At 36.1% G+C, this 13,827-nt stretch overlaps 1 protein-coding gene across 17 annotated transcripts in view; it reads left to right on the top strand.

Annotated features, from left to right (window-relative positions):
- PSAT1 (phospholipid sterol acyl transferase 1) overlaps window positions 1–13,827 on the top strand; it is a 129,653-nt gene that overhangs the window by 41,177 nt on the left and 74,649 nt on the right. For 12 of the 17 annotated variants that reach the window (XM_088894909.1, XM_088894907.1, XM_088894908.1 and 9 more), the window contains exons 4-7: window positions 5,288–5,457; window positions 5,556–5,632; window positions 9,972–10,185; window positions 10,292–10,472. In XM_088894909.1, the coding sequence (XP_088751035.1) occupies window positions 5,288–5,457; window positions 5,556–5,632; window positions 9,972–10,185; window positions 10,292–10,472 (642 nt within the window). The remainder of the gene's footprint in view (window positions 1–5,287; window positions 5,458–5,555; window positions 5,633–9,971; window positions 10,186–10,291; window positions 10,473–13,827) is intronic. The other 5 variants (XM_088894904.1, XM_088894911.1, XM_010266639.3 and 2 more) reach the window with 2 other exon arrangements.

Below are 13,827 nucleotides of genomic sequence, written 5' to 3'. Positions count from 1 at the left end.
CAAACTAAAGATGGAAATTTATGGGTTGAAGCAATCTCCACGTGCTTGGTTTGGGAAGTTTAGCGAAGTGGTGAAGAGTTTTGGAATGAAGCAATGCCAGGTTGATCACTCAGTGTTCAGCTATGACTCAGAAGCTGGGAAGATTTTATTAGTGGTCTATGTGGATGATATTGTCATCACTGGTAGTGATAAATTGGCAAACTAAAGGTATTTCTACAAAATCATTTTCAAACAAAACACCTTGGAACATTAAAGTATTTCTTGGGAATAGAAGTTGCCAGGTTAAAACAAGGTGTAAATGTGTGCCAAAGGAAATATGTCCTTGATCTATTGGAAGAAACAGGACTGTTAGGTGCAAAATCGGCTGAGACCCCTATGGTACCAAATGTTAAGTTGAGCAGTGATACAGGAGAAGTATTTGAAGATCCTGGAAGGTATAGACGACTAGTGGGAAAGCTGAACTATCTGACTATCACGAGACCCGACATCTCCTTTGTAGTTAGTGTGGTGAGCCAATTCATGCAAAACCCTCGTATACCTCGCTGGGATGCAATCCTTAGAATTGTGAGGTATCTGAAAGGAGCTCCAGGCCGTGGGCTATTGTATAAACCAGGGGGAAAACTTGAAGTAGTTGGGTATATAGATGCAGACTGGGCTGGCTTAGTGAATGACAGAAGATCTACTATAGGCTATTGCACATTTCTTGGAGGAAATCTTGTGACATGGAAGAGTAAAAAGCAGACGGTTGTGGCCAGAAGCAATGCTGAAGCCGAATATAGTGCCATGGCTCACACTACCTGTGAATTAGTGTGGTTGAGGAATCTCCTACAAGAAATTGGGTTTCACATGGATAAACCTATGAGATTGTATTGTGACCACCAAGCTGCACTCCATATCTCATCCAATCTTGTCTTTCATGAGAGAACAAAGTACATAGAGGTTGATTGCCACTTTTTGAGAGAGAAGGTTCTTGCTGGAGAGATAAATACAGAACATGTGGGCTCGAATGACCAGTGGGCAGATTTGTTTACAAAAGCTCTAAGCTCAGGGAAAGTGAACTATCTATGTAACAAGCTGGGATTATATGACATATATTCTCTAGCTTGAGGGGGAGTGTTAAAGTGTGCCGAATAGGGGTAGTTTAGTCTTCTTATGTTTGTTAAGTAGCTTGCTTATGTGGTAGTGTTATTAGAGTCACTCTCCCCCACACTTAAGTAAGGACATTTTTGTCTTTGTAAAGATTATTAGAGTCTAATATAGATTAAGGGGGTCAACTGTATGGGTAATCCATCAGATTTCGATAGACCCTTCTTCTTCTTCTTCTCTTCTTCTTCTTCTTCTTCTTCTTCTTCTTCTTCTTCTCTTCCTGGTTCGGACTACTGTAGCACCAGTCAAAACAGAACTAAATCTTTTACATAACAGTTTCACCTGGTCTAATCTCCAAGCTGAACCAATTTATTCAAAATTAGACAGATTTCTTTTCACTGCTGATTGGGAAGAACATTGGGGAGACTTGGTGTCAAGGACATTACCCAGAGTCACCTCTGATCATTGGCCAATATTGATAAGTAAGTTTGAGCCTGGAAATAGAGGACCTACCCCTTTTCGATTTGAGAATATGTGGTTGTACCACTCGATATTTAGGAGAAAGTAAAGGAGTGGTGGTTAGAAAGTAACCTAAGGGTCAATTGGGAAGGCATGAAATTCCATTGGGAGTTAAAAGAGTTCAAATATAAAATCAAGGAATGGAATATTCATTTTGGGAGGCTTGAAGAAAGAAAACAATAGATGGTTAACCAGATTGATGAGTTAGATGCAAAAGAAGAACTAGGTTCTTTTGGGAAAGGGACAAAGAGTTAAAGTGGGAGCTGAGGAAAAATTTGGAGGATATCCTTTTTAAAGAAGAAATCAGCTAGAGGGAAAGGAAGGGGACAGGAATACATTTTTTTTTCAAGCTATAGCTAATGGCAGGAGGAAGAAGAATCTCATTTCTAAGCTTGTGATTGATGGTATAACCTTAACCCAGCAGAATGAGATTGAAGGGGCTTTAGTGGACCACTTCAAATCTATCTTCAGAAGGCCTCTGATTAGCAGGTTACGGGTTGAAAGTTTGGATTGGCTTGGGCTCCCTGAAGAGTCAAGGGTGTGGTTGGAAAGAATATTGAGTTGGTAGAAACAAGGGATGTTATCTTCTCTATGGATAGATCTAAAGTCCACGGTTCTGATGGTTTTATGATGGCTTTTTATCAAGACTGTTGGGAGATACTTGGGGATGATATTCAAAGAGTGTTCTCTGAATTTTTTGAAAGAGGGGTAATTAATCTAGGTTTGAATTCTACCTTCCTTGATTTGATCTCAAAAAAAGGTAGGAGATTGTCACCCCAAAGAGTTTAGGCCCATCAGTTTGGTAAGTAGTCTTTATAAAATCATTGCCAAGGTGTTATCTCGAAGAATTAGAAAGGTGCTACCTTAATCATTTCCCTTAATCAACGTGCCTTTATGAAGAATAGACAAATTATGGATCAAATCCTAATTGCAAATGGGAGTGTGGAAGATTTAAAAAGAAGTGGGAAGAAAGGGTTGGTGTGCAAATTGGATCTCGAAAAGACATATGATTTGGTGGATTGGTCGTTCTTATTAGAAGTTCTAGAGTCCTTTGGGTTTGGGTAGAAGTTGTGCAATCGGGTGAAAGGGTGTATTAGGACATGCTATTATTCCATATTGGTGAATGCTAAGGTGGTGGACCACTTCCCTACTACTAGAGGTATTAGGCAAGGGGACCCCTTTTCTCCCTTCCTATTTACCCTGATTGTTGAAGACCTAAGGAGGTTTATTAAGAGGGCGGATTCTAGGAATTTGGTGAAATGTTGGAGAATAGGGAGGGATAGGGTCCCGGTAACCCATTTACAATTTGCTGATGACACAATTCTTTTTTGTGGTGGGGATGAGGTCAAATGGGTTAGTAATTTAAAGCTAGTGATCAATGTGTTTGAACAAATAACTAACCTCAAAGTCAATTTTGATAAGAGTTGTGTGATTGGCATTAATTTGAGTGATAGAGAAGTGGAGGAAAGGGCCCAAATTCTTGGTTGCGAGATTGCTCAGTGGCCATCGAATTATTTGGAGCTTCCACTAAGGGATAACCCAAGCAAAAGGAGCTTTTGGAACCCAGTGATTGACGGATTCACAAAGAGGTTAGCCTCTTGGAAGAAAAACTACCTCTGTTTGGGTGGCAAGATAATTTTGATTATGTCAACATTGGCTAATCTACCTGCTTACTTTTTGTATGTGTTCAAAATTCCTGAGGGAGTATGTGGGACTTTGGAAAAGTTAATGAGGGATTTCTTATGGGAACCAAGGGAGGAGAAAAGAGATCATAGGGTTGGGTGGGATATAGTTACCAAAACCAAAAGTGATGGCGGGCTTACATTAGGTAATTTGTAGTAAAAGAATGAAGCTGTACTAGGAAAATGGCTTTGGAGATTGACTTCGGAGAGGGATAAACTATAGGCTCGAGTAATTTTAAGTGTTCATGGGTAAGCAGTGGATGGTTGGGACATGGGAGTATCATCTAGGGCTACAAGAGCTTCTCCTTGGAAATCTATTAATGCCATTCTTCCTTCATTCATTCCTTCCTTTAATCAGGTACGGCCTTTGTCTGGTAACCTTGTGAAATTTTGGGAAAATGTTTGTGTGGGCAATACACCTTTGAAAGAGCTATTCCCCTCCTTGTATTCCCTTTCGAGGTTTAAAAATGAATCAGTTATTACCTTTTTAACCATTTCTAATTCTACTATGGATTGGAACTTAGGTTTTAGAAGGGCTCTTAGAGACTTTGAATTGAACCTTATTTCTGATTTGCTCAAAATCCTGGACGAGGTGGTTATTGATCCCTCTAGGAGGGATAGTCGGATATGGGTCCCTTCTCCCTCGGGTGTTTTCTCTTGCTCTTCCTTTTTCAAAGAATTGGCTCATTCCCCACCTGTCTTTGGACACCCCTTCCCTGTCTTGGAAGTTTGGAGTAGACCAATCCTTCCCAGAAATAGTGCTTTTTGTTGGGAAGCCTTCTTAGAAAAGTGTAACACTTGTGATTTACTTCGAAGTAAAAGGCCTAATTGGTGTTTATCCCTGCACTGATGCATCCTATGTAAGGAGAATGGTGAGATCTGTTCATCACTTATTGATATCCTGCCCCTTTGTTTCAGAGACCTGGTGTTGGTTTTTCTCTCTTTTTGGTTACAGGTGGACCTCCTCTCCAAATGTGCAAAGTTTGTTCTATTCTACTTCAGTTAGGGGGTTAAAGAGTTGAGGTAAAATTCTGTGGAGATGAGTAAGAGCAGCTATCTGTTGGACAGTTTGGGAGGAAATGAATCAAAGGACCTTCCTTGAAAAAGAAAGAAATAAGGATGCCATCATGGAATTAATTTCTATTAGGGTGGCTCATTGGGCTAATACTATGAAGCTTTTTGAAGACTATTCAGCAGGAGACATTATCAGTAATTGGAAAGAAGTGGCTTGGTCAGCTCCATTAAAGACTGTATCTAACTCAGTTTGGTCTCCTCCAGCTTTGGGGTTCACTATACTGAACTTTGATGGTAGCAATGAAGGAAATCCAGGCCTGTCAGGTATAGGAGTTTTCAGGGATGGAGAAGGTTGAATTATTGCCATGTATTCTGGTTCTATTGGATGGAGGGATTCTCTAGAGCTGAAATATTGGCTGTTCTGGAAGGGGTAAAAAGAGCCCAGGAGCTGAATATCAGAAAACTGACAGTGGAAGGTGATTCTAAACTGGCTATCAGTTGGCTACAGAAGGAACAATTCGGTTTGTGGAAGTACCTAAATGAGAAAAAGAATGTTAAACAGTTTACTCAAAACATGGAAATCAAGTTTCAATGGACTAAGAGGAGTGCCAATTCCTTCGCAGATTCACTGGCCAAACAAGGGGTAGGAAGAGTCATGGGCAATATTGTAACTTGAAATGCACCTTTAGGGAGGGTTAAGAGATTTTACCCCTCCCTCCTCTTGTATCTTTTTCTCTTAATATCTCTTAATGAAAGTTTCTGTTAATTATAAAAAAAAAACAAAGTTAATGAGAGATTTATTGTAGATCAGAGAGAAACTAGAATCATCTTAATTTATTTGGAGACTGTTAAAATACAAGTAGTGTTTACATGCCTGGTCATTTGAAGTTTCCTAGCCAGAATTATATCAGGGTTGGTTTTGATTGATTGTTTTACTAGTATGGGTTAGGTTATGAAATTTTATTTTTTCTCTCATAACTGTGCAGGCTGACCTTTGAAACTGCCCTTAAACTTCATGGAGGTCCCTCATTAGTTTTTGCCCATTCATTGGGAAACAATGTTTTTCGCTACTTTTTGGAATGGTTAAAGCTGGAAATTGCACCTAGAAAGTATATGCAATGGCTTGATGAACATATACATGCCTATTTTGCAGTTGGTATGCTGTCTTTCCCAGGAAAACATTTTGGTTTGCAAATAAGTTGTTGGCACAGTTATCAATCCCCTTTTATCATATTTTTGTCTTTTTAATCCCAGGAGCTCCTCTTCTTGGTGCAACTGAGACAGTCAAAGCAACACTTTCTGGCAATACATTTGGCCTTCCAGTTTCTGAGGTTCCTTCTTTCTTCATCTATAATTGATTGCCAAACTAATATCTATCTATATCTGTATCTTCCTATAGGTGGGTCTGGTGTCCCCTTAATTTGCCACTTATCCCATGTTTCAAGAATTGGGATTCCATTGAATGGGTCCAATTAAAAGCACAATTTAATAATTTCTAACCATCTGCTGTAAGGTTTCTTTCTAACTTGAAGAGAAATTTGATGGATCGCTTGTACTGGGATCCTAGAATGCAAAGCTGATCATATTGTATTTTTGGGAGGCCATTTTTTGGTCTAGGGTTTCATACCTAATATGAATACATATTTTCGTTGATCTTAAAAAGGGACACTTTTTACTGATAAAAGAAGGGATATATAAATATATATAAGTGTTGTATTACTCAAAAAGAAACCCTGTACAAATGAAGGCTGTACATCGGGAATGTACAAAGCCAAGAATACCTATACATGTTAAGGTCTATGATACCTGAATACCTGTATATGCCTAGTTTACTTGTGTCATTTCTGATACTTTTTGGATACCGGATACTTCTTGGATACTTCTAAATGTACTCTATAACATTAGAACTTCTCATATATGTAAAGTGGCATATTTTAACAAAGGGTTAATTGCTTTATGTACCCCTGAACTATCTAACAATTACTTATTACTCTAAACTTTCAAAACCTATGTAAAGTACCCCTGATCTGTTGATATGACATATATGACCCTTCTGTTAGTTGGCCGTCAAATACCACTTACACGTGACATCACATGACGTGTTTGAATTTTAAAAAACCCAGTTTTCCCTATTCTTATTAGAACTGGATTTACCTAGTGGGATTACAAGTCAACAGGTCCAAAGAGAACCAACTGTTAGGCCCACGGCAGCTCAGGCCCAGTCCAGTATGGGTGCTCAATTGCCTCACTACAACAGATTCTATACCCGAGGACCATGCCATCAGTGGAGTGACACGTTCCATGTCTGAGTTATGCTATGTATGTAAGCTTATATGAGGCCTGAAGATATTTTGGACAATAGTGAAGAATTTCCCTATTCCCTTCTCTTCTATTGTGTCAAGGAGGTTGGGACCCTTGAAGCTTCCGTGTGTTAGGCAGTAACCTAAAACCAACCCACTGACTTCAGAAGCTTGTAATGCATCTGTGCAAGCGAAGATTGTGGAGAGGGGAATGAAAAGCGACAAAGAAGACTGTGTTCCCGAAAGAGCTGGACATGGCATTCAAAAGAGTGGTTAAGAGGCCGAAGAAATCTAGAAGCAAGGAAGAGAAAGAGGCTGAATATAGACCACTCTTGATGCAGTGAGTTTGGCAAGTCCACTAATTTTATGACAATAAAAAATTAGAGAAGGGGAGCCAAGAGTAGAGGTAAGCATTTAAAAATATAAATCTTAAAACAAAAATGGAAAATAAAAGATTAGAAACAATGCTTTTCAATGTTTTTGAACTGCTAATTCCCACACGAGACCGATGGTCTCTGAGTTCATATTTAAATCCCTTTCTCTATTAATCTTCTTTAACATGCACTTGGAGTTTGCAGTAGTGGATAGAATTGCAGGGGTTATTGTCTATAAGTAATGCTTCTTGATTTATGGGCTCTTCTCCATTTCTTTTTGAATAATCTGATGGCTGGGGTTCCGTTTTGGTTATTCTAAGAGTTTTAGCATTGAAGCTTCCACTATATTACAACTGAGTTAATTTCATCTTGTTTTCTTAACTGTTCATACAAACAGAGGGGGAGAGAATTCGGATTTCAGAAAGGGATTGGCATGCATTCAAATATAGTTATAAGTTATCCACAATAACTCCATCTTGAAGGGCCTTATAAGTCTCCCAATTCTTGGATTTCATCATCCCTGCCATGAAATGGATTTTTGTTCCATTAAATGCTGGCCATTTTTTTCATCCATCAGACTCCTTGGCATCTCTCTTTCTCTCTCTCATGATTCTCCAATCAATCACTTCTTCGTTTCTCTCTCCCTCCATTTTGTCTTTAACCCAGTGCTCACTCATTTTCTGGCATTTCATTTCTTATTTTTTCTTAAGATTTTAGGTTTCAAAGAAGTAAAAAAATGGACTGAGTTGCAATGGTACAAACTATCGCCTACAAGTGGTTTGAACAATTCAAAAGGTCAACCATTCAAGCCAACTTTATTGGTAGAATTGATTTCCTTGTACACCAGTTTGATAAACCAGTAGGTTCTGACATTGTTCAAAACTTTATCCATCTCAGGCTTAAAGTCTTAGACTGGATATTAGTTAATCTAGTTTATCTCTAAAGAATCAAGAGATTAATCATCCTCTGCATCCCAAGTTCTCCTTTTTCTGTCCACTATTGTTCCAATTGCAAAGAAACAGATATTGAACATGTTAGTGTACACTGTATTTATGGGGTATGGTCATCCTTTGTCTCTCAACCCATCTTTCTCTGTGATGAATATTTTGGATCTGACAAATAGTATTTGGACATGATTGGGTTTGGTTTGCAATTTGGGTTCTAGTCTGGTATAGTTTGAAAATTTGAAGAGTAGTCAAGGGTAAAATAGCTTTTTTATTTTCTTAATTTAATGGCAAGATGTAAGGAAAATTGAATGTCTGGAAGTTCAGGGTTACTTTAAGGTTCTGAAACTTTAGGTGTATTTTAATTGTCAGATAGTTCAGGGGCACTTTAAATAATTAACCCTTCAAAAAATTGTACCACAAATATCTGCACATGTTAGGAATTTAATTAAATTTTGCGAGACATAAGTCTTGAGAATTGACATTTAGATTCAAAAGCTAGACATAAGCTTATTACATGGGACACCCATACCCCTTATCTGTGTCCAGAATTTTAGGAAATGGGGAGTTGTATCTCTGTTTCCCATATCCATGTTCATGTCTATATCTGTTTCATAGGTAAGGGGGTGCTTGGCACAAACAAAATCTGTATACTTTTCTTTTTACAAATCAATAAGATCATTGATTAGTTACTAATAAAAAAATCTTCTAGGTATGTTGATTTCTTGACAAACTCATCTACTAGATGGGAGTGGGACCAAAAAGTGATGGGGGGTACCAAACCCATCTGTGGTTCCTCTGTAACCAGAAGATCTTGCTATGTTGATATTTAGTTTGTCAAGCTTGTATATTGGTAGCCTAAATACAGCAAATTACAACCATGAAAACTGTTACCAATAAATGTATGTGTTGAATAGATACCCAAGGATGGTTGTCTTGGGAGGGTTAGACTGTATATGGACTTTTAACTTTTTTTTTACTAATTTTTTTTGTACAAAGTGGCAGCTCTCAGACTTGAGCCCATGTTTTCACATTTGTGATCCTGAGATTTTACCACTAAACCAAGCAGTGGTTCCTATGATTGGGAAAGAAGACTTATAAACCTATGCATATTGGCCGTGTGCACCTGAATCAACTGGCCAGGGATAATAAAATTAATTCATGTAAATGGATTTTTTTGAGCAAATGGTAAGGTATTTCATTGAAATTATAAATCAAAACATGCACAGGAGATAACATGTACAGTGAGCCACCATACAAGGTGCAGTAGCAAAACAACAACTAGCTGACCCTATACCAACTCCTTTAACACAACACTTTTATGAAAGGAAAATATTCATGGTGTGGAATATCCTTAAAAAGCTCTTATGCACTGATAGCTAGGAATGAATAAGCCACACTTTGCTTCTTGGAGTTTCCAGATCAAGTTTCTGTCTTCAAAAATCCTTTGCTTTCTTTTCCTCCAAATGAACCATGACACATGTTGGATCACCTTCCAAAAGACATTCAATTGTGGGAAAGTGACACCCACTAGATCTATGACGTATTACCAGAGTAGTCCCAATATTTTTAAGCATTATTAAAGTGGATGCCCATAAGGTAGAAAATAGAAATATCACTTTTCTTAACTATTTAACATTCTGCAAGGACATGAAGCTAATTTTGACCATGCAACAAATAATGCCTTCAAACTTCCAGATCTGTGAACTGTTTGTCGGGATGGGCTTAGTCAATTTTGAGGCCCCTTTGGCAAAGAGACATTATGCTTGAAATGGCTTGTCAAAAACTTCTGGTCTTTTTAGTTAGTTATTCTTTGTCAATGACTGGAAAGACTTGAAAGTAAGAGTGTAAAGACTGTTATATGTACAAATAAGGGTGCAGGGTAGGCCATTTGAGATTGAATGCATCTTTTGGAAACCTTTATAATTGATTTCTGAAGTTGGGATCAGCCTAGTCACCTTATTTAACTTTATTGGTCATGTATCCTTGTCCATACTCTATTTGGATATAGCCTGTATTTAACATCTATTATTTGCTTGTGCAAGATATCAGGGAACAGCAAGATTGATGTTCAATTCATTTGGTTCCTCGCTATGGATGATGCCATTCTCAAAGTATTGTACATCAAACCACATACATTGGAAACATTTCTTTGAGGGCAGAAAGAAGAGGCATCAAATCTGTCACTGTGATGAAATGGAGTTTAAGTTAAATTACTCTGGATGGCCAACAAATATTATAAATATTGAAATTCCTTCACCACAAGGTGCAGATTTAAATCCTTATGCATCATAAATCATTATTTTTCCTTTTTCTTTATTAAGGATCCAATTCAGCTTAATAAGTTTGAGGAAGTTGTCCTGCATTTTCAGGCATTAAAGCCTATCCTTCAATTTCAGATATATCACAACCCCAGGTTGATCTGTCTAGCATGGAATGTAGACTCCCTACTCCATTGTCCTTCTCTGCTAGAGAAATATCAGATGGAACCTTTTTCAAAGCAATAGAGGATTATGATCCAGATAGCAAAAGGCTGTTGTACCAATTAGAAGAGTGAGTAACATACTGCTTATTTCCTATTGCTCATGAAAATTTCTCGATTTGAAATGTTGAAATTCAAGGTCAGATTAGCACCTCTTAGTGATTAACATAAAAAAGTTGTATTTCTTGTGAATATCGATGCATGTGAAGACTTCAGCCAGTTGATTCTCTCACTTGTCAACAGTTTTCCACAGTGATTCAAAAGGCACACCTAGGTGCTCAGGCGAGGCGCATAGGAGGTTTATGTAAAGGCCAAAACATATATAAGGGAGGTTCATAGGATTGTTAAGAAACCCAAGGAGGTTTCTATAATTTTCCCTATTTTTAAATGAAATTTATGTTGATTTTAAATTAATTAAACTATATTTAAGATTAAATTTTTATTAATTTTTCTTTTTTATTAATCATTATGATATTGAATTTTTATTTTTCAATGGAATTTAAGTTCGTTAGTAAAAATTAATTATAAAACTAATAATTGTTAGATAATTTTGTATTAGTTTTATATTAATTTTAAATGGATATTAGTTTTTAATTTATCTTATTACATTTTATTAATTTTTTTTTGGAAAATTCCACTTTAGTACCCTGAACTTTGGCGGTAGTGTCAAGTTAGTAACCGAACTTTCAAACATGTCATTGCAGTACCCAAACTTTCAAAAAGTGCCAAGTTGGTCCCTGCCATTAATTGACCATTAGTTATCTGATTATTAGCTTGCTTTCAGAATGAGAGTTGTTGAGATTTGTTGCTGGCGCTGCATTACCCTTTGATGCCCAAGTATCCCAAGGGTGTTCTTGTTCAGGAGAAGATGAAAGGATCGGAGGTGAAGGCTTTGTTCTTGGTATTGGGAATGAATTGTTCCGCTTGCACTGGTTTTGTTGAGAAAACCATCAAATGACTTCCTGGTATCTGAGATGCTACGGTTGATGTTCTCAACAGCAAAGCCCTATTTCTCATTTTCCCGGAAAAAAGAGATTCGATACCAATCATAAGAAAACTAGATGATAGGTTAAGGGCATTTTTGTCCTTTTACATGATACTTAATGTTTGTTAACGGTTTTGGACCAACATGACACTTTTTGAAAGTTTGGGTACTGTAGTGCATGTTTGAAAGTTTGGGTACTAACTTGACACTACCCCCAAAGTTCAGGGTACTAAAGTGGAATTTTCCCTTGTTTTTATTATATTATATTAATAAAAATATTTTTATCAATAACAATAATAATTAATAATTATTTTTATTATTTTAAATGGAATATAAATGGATTTTAATTTTTGTGATGTTTTATTCAATGTTCTCAACTTGTGGTTGACTTTGGACAGTTAAACCATTTGAACCATCACTTGACTCTATTTCTAATTTTGGGTTTCCTAGAACCTACTATTTTGTAAAAAACTGTTGATTTGGTTAAAACCTATTCAACCTAGACAATTGATCCATTGACCCTTTGATCTAGTCATTAGATCATGGGTTACAATATACAATGTACTGAAAACTTCTAGAGGACTTAACTTTGTGCTCAATTGTCTAATTGGGGTGATCTTCTTTTTCTTTTTCTTTTTTTTTAATTTTAGGTTACATTTTACAATCTTTGTAACCCCACTATACAAAACAAAGCTCATTTTGTGGTCTCAAATTTCAATTTCCATCTCTTTTATTTATAAAAATTAAAAACTAAAATAAAAAGTACAAATTGAACATAAAATAATATATACACACAAAATGTAATTATATTATATCATATTATGCATATATAGATGGATGATGTATCATGGTTTGATTTGTCCAACCCGAATAATTGGACTGCTGACCCATGACCTAGAGGCAAAAACTATTCAGCCTCCAAGTTGATTTTAAAACACTGGTTTTATTTGTTGAGTGAATTAAAAATAGTTATTTTGAAATATAAATTGTTTAATTAATTAACTTAAAAATTAATTATCTTTTAAATTGAAGTAGATTGTTTAGCCTAATAATTTATCATTGAATACCTCCATTTTCAATATAATTATTTTTTTTGATAATCATAATTTAATATAAATATATCTAAAGTATATAAAATTATATTTAATTTGAAATGAATATAGATATAAATAAAGTTAATGAATTTTATGTAATTTAATGGAATAATGAAGAGGAGAAAGAATTAATGGCATGAGTTATTGAAGGAGAGAGTTAATGGTGTAGTTAATGAGATGGGATAATTAAAGGAGTTAATGAGAAAGAGGAGATGGAGTTAATGGTGAGTTAATGAGAGGATATAAAAGTATTAGAGCTTATTGGCCACTTGAGTTATTTTGTTCAATTTAAAATTGAGAAAAATTAAAAAAACCAGAAAAAGATAAATGATTCTCAAAAACAATCATAAAAAAGACCAGTGATTCTCAAAAGTAACCAAAAATCAGGAAAGTGCCAGCTTGGCACACATTACATTTTAATATATAGATATAGATTTTATTAGGATGACGAATGAACAACATTATAGGGGTTCTTGGAGCTCTAGTTGCCTCGAGGGGCTTGGTATAAAGGCAGCTCGTAGAATCAGGAATGCAAGATGTTTTACATCACATTAGCCGTTATAAGTAATGCAATTGAGGAGAAAAAGAAATTGTGGGTTTTACATGCTTGAAAATGTTTTACATATTTATTTTTAAAATTTCATTTGAATTCGTTTTACATGTTATGCATTGTATTTTAGTTTTAGATAATAGTTTTTTAAAACATTTATTTTAAATTTTGAGTTTATAATTTTTATTAATATTATGTTTAATATATTTTTAACTTTTTTAATTTTTGAATTCTTGGCATTTTTTGTATTTTTTGCACCTTGCTTCGAAGACGCATGCCTCGCCTTGCACCTTGTGCCTCAGATGCAAATTACCCCTTGCACTTTTAAAACATTGAATTTCTATAGGTGCTGTTAGTTACCAGTAGCAGGTTACAGCTAGCCACAATTTCTTATCATAGTCATCATCCATGCCTTATCCCAACTATATGGGGTCAGCTACATGATACATATTTGTTTGCTAGATAAGATTCTTTCCTTGCCCTTGAGCTTGTCCTCTGCATGAATGTTGCATAGATCAGTAGCCATGTGAAAGTTTATCCTAAGAAGGATTGGTTTCCCCCATGTCTTCACTAATCGGGAAGTAGATTTCATTACCCTCTTATTAATTTGTCATAGAGGGATAACTTTCGGATCATCCTCCATCATCCTTTGTTCTTCACCATCTGCAATTTTGAAGGATTCTTCCTATGCAGTCAGGAAGATCAAGTAATCATTGGTATCTTTTTCACAGCCAAAAAATAACTCCTTTGCAGCAAAGGTCTTCTTGTAGGTACTGCTGCATAATATATAAATATTT

Source organism: Nelumbo nucifera, chromosome 1 (assembly GCF_055504915.1).
Source record: "Nelumbo nucifera cultivar China Antique chromosome 1, China Antique-T2T, whole genome shotgun sequence".
In the NCBI taxonomy this organism is placed as follows: Eukaryota; Viridiplantae; Streptophyta; class Magnoliopsida; order Proteales; family Nelumbonaceae; genus Nelumbo; species Nelumbo nucifera.
This window is presented reverse-complemented; position numbering and strand designations above follow the sequence as displayed.